At 46.7% G+C, this 19,919-nt stretch overlaps 1 protein-coding gene across 2 annotated transcripts in view; it reads right to left on the reverse strand.

Annotated features, from left to right (window-relative positions):
- Nucleotides 1–19,919, reverse strand: part of Gnf1 (germ line transcription factor 1) — a 60,337-nt gene that overhangs the window by 3,766 nt on the left and 36,652 nt on the right. For both annotated transcript variants that reach the window (XM_075889570.1, XM_075889571.1), the window contains 9 exons: nucleotides 18,008–18,111; nucleotides 16,818–16,920; nucleotides 16,377–16,459; nucleotides 7,458–7,595; nucleotides 4,738–4,833; nucleotides 4,229–4,327; nucleotides 3,957–4,111; nucleotides 1,878–2,141; nucleotides 914–1,127 (listed from right to left, as the gene is read on the reverse strand). In XM_075889570.1, coding sequence (XP_075745685.1) covers nucleotides 914–1,127; nucleotides 1,878–2,141; nucleotides 3,957–4,111; nucleotides 4,229–4,327; nucleotides 4,738–4,833; nucleotides 7,458–7,595; nucleotides 16,377–16,459; nucleotides 16,818–16,920; nucleotides 18,008–18,111 — 1,256 coding nt within the window. The remainder of the gene's footprint in view (nucleotides 1–913; nucleotides 1,128–1,877; nucleotides 2,142–3,956; nucleotides 4,112–4,228; nucleotides 4,328–4,737; nucleotides 4,834–7,457; nucleotides 7,596–16,376; nucleotides 16,460–16,817; nucleotides 16,921–18,007; nucleotides 18,112–19,919) is intronic.

The following is a 19,919-nucleotide window of genomic DNA, read 5'->3' on the forward strand; positions in this document are numbered from 1 at the left end:
AATTCAAAACAAAATGAAGTTCATCCTGAAGTATAGCACCTGATGACCTATGTGGTAAGTCGCACAATGACAGCCTTAACAAGTTTTCTAGGACCGGAACTGCCAGCACACGTGAAGACAGCGCAGAGAAGAGGGGTGTTATGTCAGTTTGACGTGTCGGATTTCAAGGTAGTTTGTGGTTGAGTAGATGAACCTAGCTAAATTTAACCTTTTGCTTATATAGTATACAGTCCAAGCCATCCCAGGCAATAAAAGTTTAACCAGGTTCCACTAGAGGCCATCAACATCCATGGCATCACGGCGAGCTGGCGCAGGAACTTCCAAGGAAGCATCACCACCTGTCCTTCCATTACCTGCTTTATCTAGTGCATTGAGCGTCTTTCCGGATTAAGGTATCGCATTAAGGTGTTGTAGTACGCTTACCATGTTGTAGGAGGGGAAACTTACCAGCTCAACTCAAATAATTTTACCCTTTGTAGTCCTGTTAGCGCGATTTATTGAAAGGATAAAGACACTGCAGATAATTTGTTAACAGGAAACTGCAGTGCGTGCAAACCGGAAGCTGCTCGTGCCGTACGCCAGCAACACAAGCCAGCAGTTTAACGACATTATCCAGTACCAGCAACATGCAACCAGGACCCTCTCACTCATCCTCATTAATGACCTTTTTGAAAAACGATTCAATCTTTCATTTTATACTCATCCTTAGCTACAGTTTTACGAGTTTTTATGCCCTACTTCACAGCACTAGTGATTTCTTCACCCCTATTTATTCTCTGAAGATAATGTGAACACGTAAAACACATCTAAAACTGCTGTTCAACCACTTGTAGAAAGCTTTTACATTAAAAAATTCAACTATATATTTGCCAGATTGATGGGCAGCAGCTGCTTTATGCACTGGCGGGTATACCTTGGAGTCTATGTTCGCCATGGGGTCTTTCATGCCCGGCCACAAAGCCAGGTCACAAAGATTGTCCAGATCGGCTCGCTGCAAGTAATAGTGATGCATGCGGCTCACAACACTCGGCACACCATCAGCACCCTTGTCGATCAGTGGCTTGGTCAGCGAGTCTAACAAGGGCCCGACGTAGTCCATGGACAATTGCGTGCGGTCAGCGGACACTCTGTGTGACAGTGAAGCAAGAGAATGTGACTATTAGTTTTCAATCTGAATTAATTACAAGCTAATTACAAGCTGAATTAACTTCCAATAGCCAGTTTATGATAGAATTTGGCAAAACATCCAAAGTAATCCAAAGGTAAGGTCTTTAAATTGTGACGTGCAAAGGCCTAGAAGGACGACGATACAGAACTGAAAACACAGGACGACGCAGGAGAGGTGTGTGGTCCTGTGCTTTCTATTCTGTGTTGCCGTCTTCTCCCCACCTTTTCGCGTCAGGAGTCAAAACCAACTCGCCCAACTTTCCATCGCTCTATGAGCTGATGCCAAATCAACCAAGACATTGTGTACGACCCAAAACTTTTGGATACCTTACGACATGCCGTTCATCTATCGAACTCCACTTGCATGATCGTGGGCTAGTTCAGTCGGAGTTTACCAAAAAGAACTCATTTGCAATTTACTAGTATGTTGCTGCAATAGGACCGACAGCATGACTTTAAAACAAACAAGCAAATTCCCATTTATTCTCTAGTCACTGTTCGTGGGCATGCCAAGGGACAAGGCTAACAGCTGCACCAGCGATATCGTGCAAGCAATGCAATCGCAGGAAGCACCAGCCGGATATTGAAGCAAGGTCAAACAATAGCAGCGTTCTTTCTTTGAAACATGTCCATTACCACAGCTGCACGAGATAGCTGTTGGTCCAGGTTAGAGGTCATACAACCCAACTTTGACACACAAAAGCCCTCACCGTGTGTGCGTATGATGCTTGAGTTCACGCAGCAGGCGGTGTCGCTTGGTTGTGGAGGAGTTCTTGCCAAACCACGCTGGGAAGCTGATCATCTCGCGCATGTGACCTCGGACCAGTTCTCCGGGAATCACGCTGGAGAAGAAGGCCTGCATGGGAAGCAGCGACCAACTGCCGTGCTGCCGGATCTGCCGCTCCACCAAATCTCCATAGCTGATGCAGTCGGCTGCTTCACTGACCAATCGTAGGTGTTTCTGGCGGTCGCCCCTGGCCAAAATGTAAATACGAGAGTTGCACAGAAAACGATGACGACTACTGTCAGACTACGAGCGAATAGCCAAACAGAGGGCCATTCTTTACGTCTAACCTTTCACCTCTCGTAGACGAACTCATAAAGTACACATATTTCCCATGCTTACTTGTATGCTGGTTGAATTCGTTGAAAATAAGAACATGCTGAGTTCATTGAGAATAAAATGCCCCAGTTTCATTTAGCAAACATGAGCAAATCTAAGCGTCTGGTTCATCTTTTTGTGTGTGCACAGAGAGTGTCACAATACTGCACTACCATTTTCTACTACAGTACTACAATAAAAACTGAATGCAGGCTGTATTGTGATAAAAATTTTTCTTCAATTTTTTTTACTTATGTCCTTCAAAGAAAAAGAAAATTAATATTTTGAAAACATTTCATGAATCAGTTAACATGAACCATGAATCGAGGCAGAGCAAAAGCCACGCCTGTCTTGAACGATCATGAAAAAACGCGAGGGGTGTAGGGGTGCCACGCGGGCAGCAACTGTGGACTTCGCTTCTAAGAGCACGGTTGCGATCGCTGATGCACGCGCTATATCGGTAACCATCAGTGGGCGGCTCTCATACACTTCGACGTGCTCTGCTCTCATCGCGAAGAAACTGCACGAAAAATACTGCTCTCCTTGGCGTGGCTGTAATCTTTTACTCTAGCATCTTGTGCAGTGACACGAGATCGAATCCAAAAAAATTAGATATCACCTTACTTCATACAACATTACAATTTGTAGCTACTACCTCATTCGTTGCTGATCCCTTGTGGTGCAAATGTAACTATTACCATAGATGTGTGCGGTCAGCCGTACATTTAACTTGAACGCACCAGCTTGAACCGCTGAGTACGTAAGTGCCATATGAAGCAGCACATTGGCGAACTGAAATATATGCACGTGCTCTTCATGAGCAGTCCTGTGCACATGTCTTTATGAGGCTGTTCCGGGAGCCTGACTCCATCTCCACTTCTTTTGAGCACCGTTACTGTTATCCTTTTATTTGCTTTTCTGAATGCTGTCATTAAGTTATTTTAAAAATCAGTACCTCTGCAAAGGCGAAGCAATGAGTGTGATAGCAACAAATAGTTATGTTATATGAAGTATGGCTGGCAGCTAACTTTTCTAGATCCGGTATCGCGTAACTCGACATAACGCTAAAGAGATGCTCTTCTAGCTGTCACTTCGCGTTGATTACTCAGGGCGTACAAGGGTTTGCGAGCCATATTATGTAGCGCTGATGTCTGCAGAGATAGCGCACCCGCGATCGATCTCAACCTTACAATCAAAGTTCACAGCTGCTGCTCCAGTGGCCACAGCCTTGGTGAAACCGCTAAAATAACTGTTTCGATGAAACTGAAAGCATGATATTTCAGGCATGGAGGCACCTTGCCGTTAAATTGAGGCTCTGTGGCGCAATATGGCACTGATAAGCAATTTAGGCACAACAGGAATGGTTCAGTGCAGGATGGTGCAGGTAAACCAGTTTGCCACAAATGCCACAGTTGCTCCACTCCTGGCCAATTCTAAAAAGCATTGAAGAAGCAAAGGCTATTGAGCAAAGCTTTTCTAAAAAAAAAATAATAATAATCGAGAGGCGATGGGCTGCACTTGAAAGCCTATGTTTGTTGCGAGGATAATATTTGCAGGTGTGGTGTTTAGTAGCTCTGGCCAAGTGCCGTCACCAACATGGAACTGCATACCACCATGTCAGAGAGTTGATCCAACCCACACGTGCATCACATACATCTCTTTCGCGAGAAGCAGAAAGCAGGCTCACTTGGCTTCCAAAGGTTGAACGTGCAAGTAGTTATCCTGGACAAACAGAGGGACCATGTTGTAGTCGTGAAAGAAGAGTGCCGCCTTCTCGTTGAGCGTCATGGACTGGCCACCCTCTGTGCTCGACAGAATCTTGCGCACCACGTCAAACGGACCCTGAGAGAAAAAGAGCGAACAGCCACACGTTAGGCGCCGATACCACACTTTCGGCACGTCATTTATTTGCATTATATGACAGCCCATACGAAGAGAGGTTCATACGAAACGCCTCACCATCTTGATATCCTTGGTGCCCTTGCCCGCATCCGCCTTCACCTGCGACACGCTCATGGTCTTTGTTCGGGAGCTCCAAAGCGAGAGGTTGTGCAGTGCCTAAAAGCAAAAATCATTTTAACCAAAAGAGACCATTCAATAGTAATAAAACATAAAACAAAACAAGTGACATAAGACATGAGGGCTAGGATCTAAACAAACATAAAATTCGTCTATCCAGTTTCAAGTTCTCCCATTTTTATACATTGGAAGAGAACAACCACAAACAGAATGAGATGAAATTTGCCAATGCTTAACAAGCTTGTACTTTTCCTTTGATCTAAATTTTTCATCTCAGTAAATTCTCCTCTTTCTCTCAACAAACCAGTCAGAAAAAATTTTTGTAGCAAGACCGTCATTAAACACTGCCCGAGAACATTTAGTGTACTACCATTATTTGCAGATGCGCATGGTAACAAGCCCCCTATTGCAGGGAAAACTTGGAAATGTAACAGATTTATTAGACTGACCTGTCGCACATCTTGGTTGGAGGCCATGACAATCTCTTGCACAACAGCAGGTGTGATGGAGAGACCTTCCTTGCATGCGATGGACATCAATGCAGCCTGCAGATGTGAGCAATGAACAATATGAACAAAGCAGCCATCATAGAGACTCCACAGAGCCTAAACAAGGGAAGGGCAGATAGTAAGAATAATCAAGCACAACTGTCACGATTTCGGGTCAACATAGCGCCGCTGTGATTCAATAAATTGAAATGCAACACTGCTTTGATGACTGTTTGACGAAACAGGTTTCAGAACACCTTTCCTTGGCTAACTCAAACAGTGGAGCCGAAAGCACAAGGAAATGCAAATGTGAACAAAATGTAAAATGAGGATCTGCTTTCTTAATTATCTTTCCTTTTAAAAAGATAGTTTCCCAATTCATAATGAAATGAGCGTACCAAACCACAGTGATGAAACTCGGGCGCAGAAAAGCTCCCAAGCTTTTCCCCGAGGGTGAACATGGTTAAGTGCGAATGCACGGGGTGATGCTATGAGGGGTGTTTATTAATTCGCACTATTATATTTATTAATCACACTATGGTGCCTTTATGATGTAATGGTTCCTGGGAATCGCAATTTGATCACACCCAGCCGACTCCAGTCGATGCGCACGCCGCTAGCGACATACAACGGCGCATGCTCCAGGTGCTTCAACCATGCCAAGATGTTACCGCGCTTCACCAGTCCACGCCTGTACGTAGCCGGACTCACCAGCCTCCGCTTCACGTGCACGTCTATCGCAACGTCCTCGGGAAACAGCCGCGGAAGACACTCCACCACGCTCGGAACGTCGATGGGCACGTTCACGATCTGTCCCTTAATGCCGTACTGACCGTTGCCCTGCGTGAGCCACCTGATGCTCATGAAGGGGAGTCGAGGCGAGATGAGGCGCTTTTCCACCGGGTTCAGATCGGGGAGGTCCGCGGGACGAGGCGGGTCCGCGTAGCCGTGGCTCTTGCTCAACGGCGGAACCCGCCCGGCCAGCAGGGACTCTCGGCAAGACGCACACACCTGGAACGCACCGAAGGGAGCCAGCCGCGGGTCTTGCGCATCCATGTCGTCGCATCGGTGTTCGCCCGACTGTTTTTCGAACTCGTCCCAAAGAACCCGCAACGCGTTCAACCTGTTGGTTTCGTTCCTCACGCCGGAAATGCAGCTCAGGTTGTTATCGAACCACAGCCGGTCACACACGGCGCAGCTGTGGCCGAAGCTGCGATCCACAAAGTCGCGTTTGAAACGCGCGTCCAGACGAGCAAAGTCCAGGGCTCGCACCCTCTCTCGCGCGGCACGTTCACTGGCTCGAACGGCTTCGGGAACGTCCACTCGCCGTTGATGTTTGCGAGCGGTGTCTTGACGCCGGCCTTCATCGCCCTTCTCCGCCTGACGCTTGCGCTGTCGTTCCGCTTCTTGGACCGCGTTCGCGGCTCGATGCTGACGCCTCATCTTGGCATCGCGAGCGCGCAGTTCACCATCCGCTGCACGCTTCGCCCGCGTGTCCTCGGCCTCGCGAGCGCGAAGTTCGGCATCTGCTGCACGCTTCGCCCGCTTGTCCTCGGGCTCGCGAGCGCGCAGTTCGGCATGCGCGCACGCTTCGCCCGCTTGCACTCGGCCTCGCGAGCACGCAGTTCGGCATCCGCTGCACGCTTCGCCCGCTTGCACTCGGCCTCGCGAGCACGCAGTTCGGCATCCGCTGCACGCTTCGCCCGCTTACGTTCGGTCTCACGAGCCCTTCGCAGCGCCGCCTAGTCTTCCAACGTCGGCGAAACCACCGCGGTACCGTCACCTCCAACGACGGGTGCAGTGCTGGCATTCGGTTGTACTGCATTCGTTGTTGATGGTAGCGTTGCCTCCGGGACATCCATCGCACGACCTGCTCTCGACGGGAGACTGAGAGAGAAGGCGGGCGCGCGAGAGAGAGGGGTGCGCGCGCAGCTGCAGCGAGCGAAGGGGGAGGGGGACGCGCGCAGCGGCGTTAAAGATATAAGGCGCGTTACTGACACCGATATCAGCGTCGCGTCCGTGGCTTATTCGGTAGAGCGTCGCGCTGCGGCCCGCCAAGTCCTCTTTCTTTTAAAGATAGAGAGAAGACTGCGGACGCCGCCGACGCCGGTGGATGGTTTGGGGTCGCTTATAAAGTGTATTCACACTTAAAAATTTCCAGGAGATATGCCATACCTTGAGTTGAATGAGCAGTACTAATATGACCAACAGAAATTATTTAGCTAAATTGATAGAACACACTTGTAAAGTGTTGCATTTGCATACGAGTCACATTCCCCTCACTATTCGCTTCAGTATTGTACAGCTCCCTTGTACTGTGGCAATCAGTCTAAGGAATGCTATGGTGAGCCTACAAAATGATATAGTATAGCATACAGGGCAGCACAGTACTGCAACCACATCATGCAAACATCACCCATGAGGCAGAGAAGTACGGTACAGCACACCGCCATTTACGACAAACTTTGAAACTCTCGAACACAAAAAAGCTGTCATGCAACAGCACGTGCATCACAAAGAATCAGCCGGAAAATGACAATGTGTTGATCGCTACGCTGCGCAAAAGTACACGCTTTTTGCGTTGGATAAGGAAGTGCCCAGACCACAAGAATGAGCAAAAGAGACAAACGAAGCTATTTGTTTTGAATACTTTGACTTCTTACGAGAAAAAATTTTCCCACCTGAATTTGCTTGACTTGCGGCCGCTGAAATCGCAAGTCAAAACAATAGTTCACCAAGGAACGCATCTTCGGGTGCGAGCGATCATTGCAGATGCAGATGATGGGGATCCGCGTGGACTTTATCAGAGCAATCATTTCCTGAAAAGAAAAAAAAAAAAAACGATGCATAAGCAAAAAATTTTATTAGCAATCTGATATTCAAGTTCATAAATCTCTTGAACAGCCGTCACACAGTGTCATAAATAGTGATAAGGGCATTAAGGGGAGATGCTACTCGAACACACTTTTTTTTAAATATTCACCCTAGAGCAATGAAACTTGAGCTGTTTATGGAACGTTTTATGCTGATTTCAAAAATATAATTAGTTTTGTTGCAAGTTGCATACTTTTAGCTCTGCAACATGACAAAGTGAAAACCTTAACCCTTTTGCCCCCCTCTTTTCATCCCTGAACTTCCGTAATTTTTAACATTCATAGTTCATAATGTATGAAATAAAGTGTAGAATGCAAATAACTAATTAGGAAGCACATACAAAATATGTAATAGGCATGAAAAATAATGGACTTAAAAAGTCCATATTTCACCTACCCTAGTAAATGTTTACATACAATTATTTCAGTATACAATAAAACATTGAAACTTAAACTAGAATTTGAAACTTAAACTAGAACTAGAAAATTTTGCCCAAATATTCTCCAAAGTATGACATTTGTCATACTTTGGAGAATATTTGGGCAAAATTTCATGCAGATCCGAGCATTAGAAGTGCCCGAAAAAGGAGGGGGACAACGAAAAAAAAATGGCAAAATTTGTGTTTTGTGGAAAACGAGTTTTAAAGTTAAAATTGAGTTTTTATTTATGAAAGACATCATTACATCTGATGAAATTTGACAACCAAAAAGAACAATCCTTCTTGTAGTGGCCACTGCCACTAAAATACGCCAGCACCATAAGTTTGTCCCTCTCGGTTTTTTCGAGCCGAATCCTCACAGACATTTCCCTCACAGACAGGGCCATGAAACACTTGCCAAACTTCGGCTCCATCTGGCAGAGGCATGTGCCAACTGCCAGCTAGAAAGAAGTTCGACAGGACTGCGAAATCCAAACTAAGTCCAGTGTCATGCCATTTTGCGGCCATGTTTGTGCCACATACCGTCGTACACAATGGCAATGATGTCTCTGCTAAGTTCCCTCACTGCGAGCTCTTTCGACCTCACAAGATTGGAGCTGACGTCATCCACTGCCACATCATGAACTTTTCGGCTGATGGGTGCTAATGACTTTTGATGCATTGGCTTTTGCAAGCCAACAACTGCCGCAAACGGACCAGCTGCTCGTAGCCTATTCCTACAGAGCGCGCCGCACAACAGCTTTCACTTGCGAGCAATGGCTTTTTTCATTCATAACGGAGACAATTACACGAGAAAAGCATTGTTCAGCTGCGCTGCTCGACAAGACATGGACCCCGCAAATAGGCGTCACAGCACATACAGGCGCGCAGCGGCCAATGGCGGTCTCCCGATCCGTACCATGTGATGAGCCAGTCGCGGCACTCAAAAAACGAGCGCAGAAGCGTGCTTCACTTTATTATTTCTTGTACTGCATCAGTGAGGGAAACTGTTGTTATTTGAAGAGTGAGGCTCGACTCTTCGGTTCATGCGATCAACAATGGCGAGCGGCGGCGCATTATTGGCGCAAAGGTGATCTGCACACTTCAGACCTTTTAACAGGCACCTTGTGCTTTTTAGATGCAATTTTGAAGCATTTCCAGTTAATTGACGACCTGTATTTTTTTTTTTTCATAACAGTAGAGGTACTGATCTTATGAAAACGGACAAAAATAAAAAAATTGGTAATTTTGAAAAAAAAAACTCGCATTTTTCGACCCGCATCTCCCCTTAAAAAAAAGTGTACACCATAATAGATATTACAATTACAGAATAATATAGCATTGATTTTGTAATATGATGCAGCGGTTAACTACTTCTCTGATAAGTTGATCTGATCACTCACACAAGCCACTGTTATGGGTTAGCTTGTAGCTTTAAGACTAAAATATGTCCTCACAGCCACAACTTGTAGGAGGAAAACCAATGTATGAATAAGCGCACCACGTCATCAATAGGGAAATATTTATAAAAACAATTCCTATCATTTTTGGCACAAAATAGAGCTACAGAAGTAAGTTTCCTTTACACGTGCAATCACTGCCTCCTTCAGCCCACTGCCCCACAGTCTGGCTTCATGGCAGGAAAGAGTGTATTGCTGTGAAGCAGAAGCCGAAGGCAACGCTCACATCGAAGCTCTCGTTACAAATCTGTACTTAACAAAGTCATGAAACTTAAGATGCAGGTCACATACCAAAAGCTACGACTCAGTGTTACATGTGCTAGCACATTTAGGACAAATGAGGCAGAATGAAAGAGCAAAATCTCTGTAGGAATAAATGTAAACTGAGTAGAGACCTTATCGATAAAAGACTCTCTTAACCAGTACTGTCTACAGTAACACCAGTGTCATACAAATGCTTTTGATTGCGATCGGGGCCAATCCAAATTGGATTTCTTGACTGCAATGAACAATGATAACAGGTACAAACCCCAAACTAATCTGGCTTGAGTTTGAAACAGATATCAGTCAAATCATGTACTCATGTAAATATTTAAATGCATCAAATATTCAAATGAATAGCATTCAAATTTACTTGAATTTGAATTAATTTTGTTGGAAATTTCGAATTATTCGAAATTAACGAATAGGTCCATATTAGTCCAAATGTAACCCTTTGTAAAGGTGGTTTCACTGCAAGAGAGACGTGTCAGGCCGTAAAAGCACCTATTTAGGTTTATGTCAATTAGCATGCAACCCTCCTGTAGAAATAGTTTCACTGCAGTGAAGGGGTGCTTCAAGGTAACGAACATATTGCCGCGACAGAGATAGGCCCACTGTGAGGGTAATATTGAGTGATGTGAAGGTAATATTCTAGCGATGCCTCTGCATCACTACAATATTACCCTCAGATCGATTTGCCATTTTCAAGATTAAAAGCTAGCTACACTGGTGTATATGCTATATGTATAGTAAATATGCTATAAGTATAGTAAATTATGAAACTTAAAATACTTTACAGGTTATTATTGCATTCTACTGAAAATCGAATCTTGCTTCTATTCAAAATTGTTCTCACTTTCCTTGAAAAAAAAAAAAAAAGGGCATTTGCAAAGGCCTTGCTTTAGTTCTATAAAAATATTGTGCACTTCAGTTGTGTCACAACAAATATGCCCTTTTTCTTCATAATATATAATATTGCCACAGGCATAGAACGAGGTTGAGCCATGCCAATGCGAGTATGTGCCATTTTGTGAAAAAGAAGAGGACTATTTGGTGTGCTCACAGTCTAACGTGGTTTGGCTCGACGTCCAGTGCTGCTGCTCCTGTGAAAAGACGTTGTGGTCTTTTTGTAATCACGTGACATTTTCTGGTGGAGGTGCGGGGTAGTGTTGTATGCACTGCAATCAGCAGCAAGATCCCGACACTAGTCGCGACTTGGAAGAACCAGCCTACCTAGGGCGTAGCAGGCGACAACTAGGCCTACCACCTGAATTCGGACCGCTTCTACAACTCGGCAGTACTAGAACTAGTGTGAGAACACAAACCCTAGAGACATCGATGCTGCCTCCTCCAGGGTTCTTCATCACCCCGCGAACCCGGAAGCCGTTCTACGGTGACCCCTACGAGGACGTCGACGACTGGCTTGACGACTACAACCGTTGCGCCAGCATCAATGAGTGGAACGAGCAGCGAAAGCTTCGGTATGTCTACTTTTACCTCGACGACTCTGCGCGCACTTGGTTCGAAAACCATGAAGCTGCCATGACAACCTGGCCAGAGTTTTGCAACCAGTTGTGGAATACCTTCCGAAGCTCTGACCGAAAAGAGCAAGCAGAAAGGCTCCTCAATCCCTGAAATCAGCGTCCGAACGAGAATGTTGCCATGTTCGTTGAGGACATGTCGCGGCTGTTCAAGCGAGCTGACTCCTCAATGACGGAAGAGAGGAAGGTGCGCCTCCTGATGCAGGGAGTGAAAGAGCAGTTGTCCACTGGACTAGTGCGCAACCCTCCCAGCACTGTAGAGGATTTCCTCCGCGAGACCACGACGATGGAGAGAATGCTAAGGCAGCGTTGGTATCAGTATGAGCATCCTGGCAGTATTTCGTCAGTGTCATCGGCCCTGCCAACATCTGACGTCACGACTATAAGAAACCTGACGGAGCTCGTGCGCAGTATTGTGCGCGAGGAGCTGCAAAAGCTGCACGCGGTGTCTTCTCAGCCCCATGTTGTTGCTCTAACGGATGCCCTTCGCGAAGAGGTCCGGCAGCTGGTGCACCTCATGACGACTTTTCGTCCAGCCGAGGTCCAACCCATGACAGCCCCCGTCCAGCCGAAGCTCTGCTATTAACGTACATGGAAGCATTACGTACTCCTGCATCGGCTGTTGGCTATCCGTCCCGTCCGTCCACGCTGCAGGCGGCGCCGTCATTTTACTCAGGACCACGGCAGTACGGCAACTTACCACTTACACGGAAATCCACTGTATGGCGTGCTCCCGACAACCGGCCTCTCTGTTATCACTGTGGTGAACCAGGTCACATCTACCGTGAGTGCGCATACAGGCACATGGGTCTTTCTGGCTTTCGAAAGATGGTGAGCGGCCCCGTGCTATCGCTGAATACTTGGCAAGCCAGCAGATCCCACCCTTCTGCGTCGCCAATCCCACTCACCATCTCCATGGCGCTCCACGTCACCTGGCCAACAATCGACCTTTGCGGACGTCCCTGCAGGAAGATCGCCTAGATCCACAAGCCCGCGTCGAGGAAACTAAGAACAGCGACCTCTCGGGGTGAGGCCGCTGTTGATCAACCGTTACAAGACCCTCCCCCGAACTGCCTGCTGACATCCGACGACATCCTTTCACCGGCGTGTGCCATCGACGACAAACGTGTCTCTGCTCGCATCTCCGTCCTTGTCTACAACCACCTGCTAACCGCTCTGGTTGATGCGGGTGCCGATTATTCCGTGATAAGCACTGACCTCGCTGCACAGCTAAGAAAGGTAACGGCACCTTGGGGACATGGACCCAACCTCCGTACTGCGGGAGGTAACCTATTCACACCGCTGGGAATATGCACTGCCCGGCTCCGAATTCGTGAGTCGACATACATTGCTTCCTTCGTCGTATTTCGTGAATGTTCCCAAAACCTAATTCTTGGAATGGATTTCCTCCGCGAGCATGGAGCCGTTATTAACCTTCGCGACCTGCTCATAACGTTCTCTAACGACCACACAGCCAGACAAAAGGATGCAGTTGCACAGACCACAACACTTTCAATTGCTGACGACACCATTGCACTTTCGCCGCGAGCCAGTATGTTGGTAACTGTGGAGAGTGACTGTGACAACAAGAGTAGTGGCATCGCGGAAACTAACCTCTCACTGCTCTTGGCTCGGCAGATTTCCAACTGAAACATCGGAGGACTCAGCTTCTGATCACGAATTTCGGCGGCAGTACCAACACTTGGCAAAGCGAACAGCGATCGCGAACTTTGAAGCCATTGATGACGAAGAATGCTCCACTATCGCTCCGATTGCCACTGCTGCCAAAGGTGACACTGCATTAGCCAGTACAGTTGACTGAATTGCCAGCTATCCTCTGCGCAGCAGCAGCAGATGCGCGTGATTTTACGTACGTATAGTGACTGCTTTGCGTCCACCTCCAAAATCAAGCAGACCCCAACCGTGAAGCACCACATTATAACGCACCCTACCGAACGGCCTGTACAACAGCACGCCTACCGCGTGTCGCAAAAAGAACAAGAGGCAATTCATTTTCAGGTGAAACAGATGCTCGACGACGACGTCATTTAACCCTCGAACAGTCCATGGGCGTCGCCCGTCGTACTTGTTAAAAAGAAAGACGGCACTCTTCGATTTTGCGTCGATTACCGGAAGCTCAACAATGTGACGAAGAAAGACGTCTACCCTCTCCCACGCATAGATGACTCACTAGATCAACTTCGACATGCCCGATACTTTTCATCAATGGATTTCTGCAGCGGCTACTGGCAGATCGAGGTCGATGAACGCGCCAGGGAAAAAACAGCGTTCATAACTCCCGATGGCCTTTACGAGTTCAAAGTGTTACCATTTGGATTGTGCTCTGCAACGGCAACCTTCTAAAGGATGATAGACACCGTACTGTACGGTCTGAAGTGGGAATCTTGCTTCGTCTATTTAAACAACGTCGTTGTTTTTTCCAAAACATTAGAGCAACATTTACGACTTCAGTCCGTGTTCGTCGCTATTCGATCCGCAGGCCTATCGCTAAAACCGGAGAAGTGTCATTTCGGCTACGAAGAACTAAACTTCCTCGGCCACCTTGTCAGTCACGATGGCATTTGACCAGACCCAGAAAAGACCATGGCCGTTGCTGCATTTCCTCCACCTTCGAACAAATGAGATTTGTGCAGATTTTTGGGTCTCTGCGCCTACTACGGGCGCTTTGTCCAGAGCATTGATAACATCGCTGAACCCCTTACCCGCTTAATGAAAGAGGATACTCTTTTTGTATGGGGTCCAGAGCAGAGAGCCACGTTTTCCAAGCTTCAACAGCGCCTTCAGAGTGAACCCTTACTAGGGCACTTTGATGAAGATGCCGCCACCGAACTTCACACTGACGCAAGCAACATCGGTCTTGGCGCGGTGCTCGTCCAGTGGCAAGACGTCCCTGAGCGGCTCATCGCTTATGCTAGTCGCATTCTGTCATCTTCGCAAACTAACTACTCGACCACGAAGAAGGAATGCCTTGCTGTTATTTGAGCAATATCGAAGTTCCGACCGTATCTGTATGGCCATCTATTCAGAGTAGTTACGGACGATCATGCCCTCTATTAGCTGGCCAATCTCAAGGACCCTTCAGGGCGCCTCGCGAAGTGGAGCTTGCGCCTTCAAGAATTTGAGGTTGCAGTCGTTTACAAGTCGGGCCGCAGGCACACAGATTTTGATTGCCTTTCGCGCGCTCCCTTCGCGATGACATCGAGCGATGATGATACCGATGGCCATTTTATTTGTGCAGTCAGTGAATCTGACTTGGCCCAACAACAGTGGAATGATTCAGAGATACGACAACTTACCAAATACCTTTAAGGTCACAGCTCAAGTCCACCATCGGCATTCGCACGTTCAGGGTCATTTTGACTCCACAACGACATCGTCTACAAAAAGAACTTCGAACCTCATGCGATTGAATACCTCCTCGCTGTTCCACCAGGGCTACGTGCTGATATTTTATCTGCCTGCCACGACGAGCCTTCCTCCGGCCACCTAGAATTCGAAAGTACCTTTGCCCGGATTCGGACTCGCTACTACTGGCCAAAGCTCACGAAGGATTCCAAGCATTACGTTAAAATGTGTAATCATTGCCAGCGCCGTAAAGCCCCACCTGTGCACCCTGCTGGTTTATTGCAGCCTGTTGCACCCCCGTCACAACTGTTTGAATGAATCGGCATGGACTTGCTTGGGCCTTTCCCGAAGTTACATGATGGCAACCACTGGATCGTAGTCGCTACTGACTATTTAACAAGGTACTGGGAAACGAAAGCTCTACAACGAGGCACCGCCAATGAGATTTCGTAGTTTTTCATCAACAACATCGTTCTTCGCCATGGAGTGCCAACAGTTCTTATCACTGACCGTGATACAGCCCAATTGATGCAAGACAGCCCAATTGATGCAATTTACAGCCCAATTGATGCAAGACGTCACGAGACTTAGTGGAACAGCTCATTGCAAAACGACCGCATACCATCTACAAACCAATGGTCTGACGGAGAGATTAAACAAGACGCTCGCTGACATGCAATCTATGTACGTCGACCGCGATCACAAAAACTGGGATGAAATTTAGCCATACGTAACGTTCGCTTATAACACTGCGGTTCAAGAGACTAGGGGTTTCACTCCTTTCCGGTTGCTTCACGGCCGAGAAGCAATTACGATGCTGGATGCCATGCTCTTGCCTGAAATGACCGATATTCCTACTGATGCGAACAACTTCATCCGGCTCGCCGACGCGGCCCACCAGCTTGCACTCGAACGGATCCGAAAACAACAACGCATTGACTCGCAGAGGTACAACTCCCGTCATCGCCATGTTATTTACCAACCCGGTGATCTGGTGTGGCTGTAGATCCCCGTTTGCCAAAGGGGCCGCTCGGAAAAGTTACTTCATCGCAACTTCGGTCCTTATATAGTACTACGGTGCCTCACAGATGTCAACTACGAAGTCCTGCTTGAAGACACAGCTCGGCGATCTCGATGTTCCCAGCAGGCGGACATTGTTCATGTGTCACGGATGAAGCCACACTACACCTGAGCCACCTGACACTGCTTCATCATGCGTCTTTGTGCGTGTACGCGATTACTTTAACTTTTAATCAGCGTTGAGCATCACGGTGGTACTTTTTTTTTGGAAAGGGGGTAATGCCACTGGCATGGAACGAGGTTGAGCCATGCTAATGTGAGTATGTTCTATTTCGTGAAAAAGAAGAGGACTGTTTGGTGTGCTCGTGGTCTAACGTTCGGTTCGGCTCGACATCCAGTGCTACTGCTCCTGTGAACAGACGTTGTGGTCTTTCTGTAATCATGTGACAATATATACTATTTGAATTTGATTCGAAATTATTTGACCAAAATCACTATTCACTTCGAATTCACTTCAAATCTGAAATACACTATTCTCACAAGCCTAAAATCATGATCTGGAAGAAGATTCCATTCAAAGATACCTGCATAACACTAGTATAAGAGCACTGAATTTCAACAGATTCTTCATGAGCTACATAAAGAAGTGCTGGAACTTGCCTGAACTCCACCTCTGTCCTCGTTGCCCGCCATGCCATCCACTTCATCCATGATGAGCACGTGTTTGGATGTTGTACCAGATTCTGAAAAAAAAAAATGGTTGACACTGTTTGACAGAAACACGTTTCTATGCAGTGCTAACAGTAACAGTATGCTACAGAGAAAAACAAGGTAATTCATGTTTTTAAATTAACGCTTTTAGCAGATGTATGCAAGACCTTTTATTTTTTCCTTTTTTTTATATTTTCGCACATCAAGATTTCACATACAGTGTACTCAGGAACACTTTATTCAGTTTTCCAGATACGCCTCAATTTCCAAATCAAGATCTTAGTCAGAAACACGCTTTGTACATGCTATAACGCGGACAGTATTTCGAAAAGATAAGCTCGACTGAATCCTCTGACTTTGTTCAGTCGGAAAAGCGTTTGCAAGACTCACCTGTAAAAGTGCGGTTCTTCAGGGTCTCAGCTACGTGCTCGGCAAGACTCTTCTTGGAACGAGTGTCTGATGCATTCATCTCCAAGATGCTGTAGCCAGCTTCCTGCGTACCAACACAGGCCAATGTCCGTTTGCAGTCACGTCATGTCACAACCAGCAGCGCAGCGCAGATTAGGAGTTGGACAAAATAAACTGTACTATGTATTGAGTACTGACCTCTTATTATGGTGTAAAGTAGACTCTCAGTTGATGAAAATCTCTCACTGAAGGGAATTACTACTAAATAGAACTGCCTTGAAGTCCTGATTGGTTCAGGACTTGAAATATGCACCCCTGTTCAGTTCTCAGTAAATGATACTTCTGTTAAGAAACATATTCTACTGGTCCCTTCAGGTTTCGCTTAACAAGGATCTGTTCACAAGAAAAGCAATGAAAGCATATCCAAACAACCTTATTGTTAGACACATGCAGAGTATAATGGCACACACTGCATGGTGGATGCAGTTCACTCACCAAACAACTCAAGTTTTCAAAAGCTCTTGTGAAGGTGAGAACTTGAAAAAATATGGAGCATTTTGAACTGCTATTAGACTTGCACATACAGAATTGCCAATGTCCAGATGCGTGTATGTTCATGGCACTTAGGTGTGTTGCATACAGAGCATCTAAGAAGCTGAGTGGCATGGTTAACACCTGTGACCAAGTGATACCGCGAAAAACATCTGTAGGCAACCTGAATCTTTGACTTAAGTGTGCAGTAGTGGCACTTGCACATCGGCGCCCGTGCACCCAGGTGTACTCCTTCGGTTAACTACGTGTTTCGCATGCTGCCAAAGCTAATCTCGAAGGCAACATAGGAAAAAGCGTGAGGGCAAGATCCACTTCACCACTTGCTGCAATGATCGTAGGTGCTCACAATCTTTCAAAGAACTCGGTCAATTAATCTTCACCAATTATTCAGTCAGTTATTCGGCCTTTACCTCAAGTGGAGTTATGCTAAGACTTCGTATGCATGTAATAAAACTCTCGACTAGAGCTGGAACCATCAATTTATATTTTTGGGGGCCTTTATGAATATTCAGAGAACCCGAAATGCTCGGTGGGATATGCTTGGAAGTGAAATAAGCGTGTCACTCAGTGCCACTAAAAAACGAGTTGGAGGCTTTACCGTCACACTACAGCAGCCTTACCCGTGCTGCGAGTGTAGCCGTGGTGGTCTTGCCGATGCCAGGAGCTCCGGACAGCAGCGCTGCCTTGAAAGCGGACCCGTCGCCTCCACCTCCTCCCCACTTGGCTGCACAATGCACAATGCCGCATTTCCCATGAGTGCAGGAAAGGACCACATTCTTGTTTGATCACTCGCGATCACTCACGTGTAGTAACACTAAAAGAGCAACTCTACTTAACAGTGCATATAGGCCACTTTAGAACAAAGTTGAAAATAAGTTTGCTAAAGGCAAATATTCCTTATAAAAGTAATTCATTCCTAAGACTGCATACTATTGCAAGAATATATTTCATTTACTTAGCTATAATGGATATTTTTGTTAAATCTGTGCTCACTATACAGTCGCCGACCGTTTTCTCGGACCTGGCGGGAACAAAAAAAAAAAGGCCGAAAAATTTGTTTTTGTCAGAACTATGAACTTTATTGCATCAGGCAGGCTTAAAAAAGTCCATGATTCTGCCTTGCCTCGAACTACACTTGGAAGCGATTTGGTTCACTTATATTTGCGCCAATATGACATCGTCACCGTAAATGTTTGACAAAAAGCGTCACCGCGGAGGCGATCTCCGCTGCCGACAGCTGCGGGGCATCATCATTGTCATCATTCGAACCGCTCTCTAGCTGTGGCCCAACCTGGCGAAAAATTTCTTCATCTGTGGGCTCCGCGCACGAAGTGCATCGAAGCTATACACAACACTTCGCGGGCTGCGATCGCCGCACACTATTTCGGATTTTCTGCGCGCAGGCCGCGAACGGGGACTCGCGTTACGACGCATGCGCAGTGGCAGCGACCGCACCGCAAGGGCTCGCAATGCGCTGTTCCAAAACTCCCTAATGTCATTGTGGCAGGCACATTCACTCCACTACTGCGCAGCTCCGCCTCCTTGTACGATGCAATAACGACAGTGCTCACCACTACGGCTGACCGAAGACGAGAAAATGGTCCCGTGCTGCGTTTTCTAAAGCAGACACGGCCTCCCAAACTTGAAATATGACATTTGCTTTCCAATCTTGGAAGCAGGAAAGCCATCTTAAAGTTAAGCCACTAAGCTTAGTCAAGCCGGCAGAAAATCCAACATGGCGGCATCCATACAGGTTCGTGGCACGGCTCAAAACAAGTGATTTAGTCCGAAAAATCCAACTTTAGGGGGTGAATTCGTCCGAAAAATCGGTCGAAAAATGCATTAGCCTTATGAGAACCCTGGCGGTACACTTTTGAAGTTCAAAATATCCAGGAGCCAGGAGTATCTTCAAAAGTGCGGTTCGGGTAACGAAAAACCTCGCCACACTGCCTATCTCATCACATGCGCGCTTAAGGTAGTACGTACAAGCGTAGCACCGTACCATAAGCATCCTTTTAATAGTGGACAACACGGAATGCGCTCCACATCATTCTATTGCCGCCTTTTCATGTGAAATTGCTAGAGCCCCACAGCGACGCATCGCATCCAAAAAGCTAGTTATTGCAGCAATGACGCAACAAGCTACTTATCCAACTTCTGCATTTTATGGGGGCTAAAAACACGAACACACTCACGGCAAACACGGACATAGGTCACCAGACAGAAGAACATATATACGAAAACCGCAGTGACCAGAAGAACACGTTAGGCACGACAGAGAACATAAGAGTAAACACGACCACGCATGCTACTCGAAAGATTTCACTTAGCGACGGTAGTGCTAAAACACACAGCCTGGAGAGTAGGAGCAGCACACTCGGGCAGCACGCTCGGGCAGCAGCACAAGTTTTGGGGGTCACACATATACATCTCCTTCTTTGCATGTTTGAAATTGTGCACCCCCAGTGTGCATGTATTGAAGTAATGGACAATAATATATATAAGAAAGTAACAGATACAACAAGGTAACTC

The sequence above is a fragment of the Rhipicephalus microplus genome, chromosome 3 (assembly GCF_043290135.1).
Source record: "Rhipicephalus microplus isolate Deutch F79 chromosome 3, USDA_Rmic, whole genome shotgun sequence".
NCBI lineage: Eukaryota > Metazoa > Arthropoda > Arachnida > Ixodida > Ixodidae > Rhipicephalus > Rhipicephalus microplus.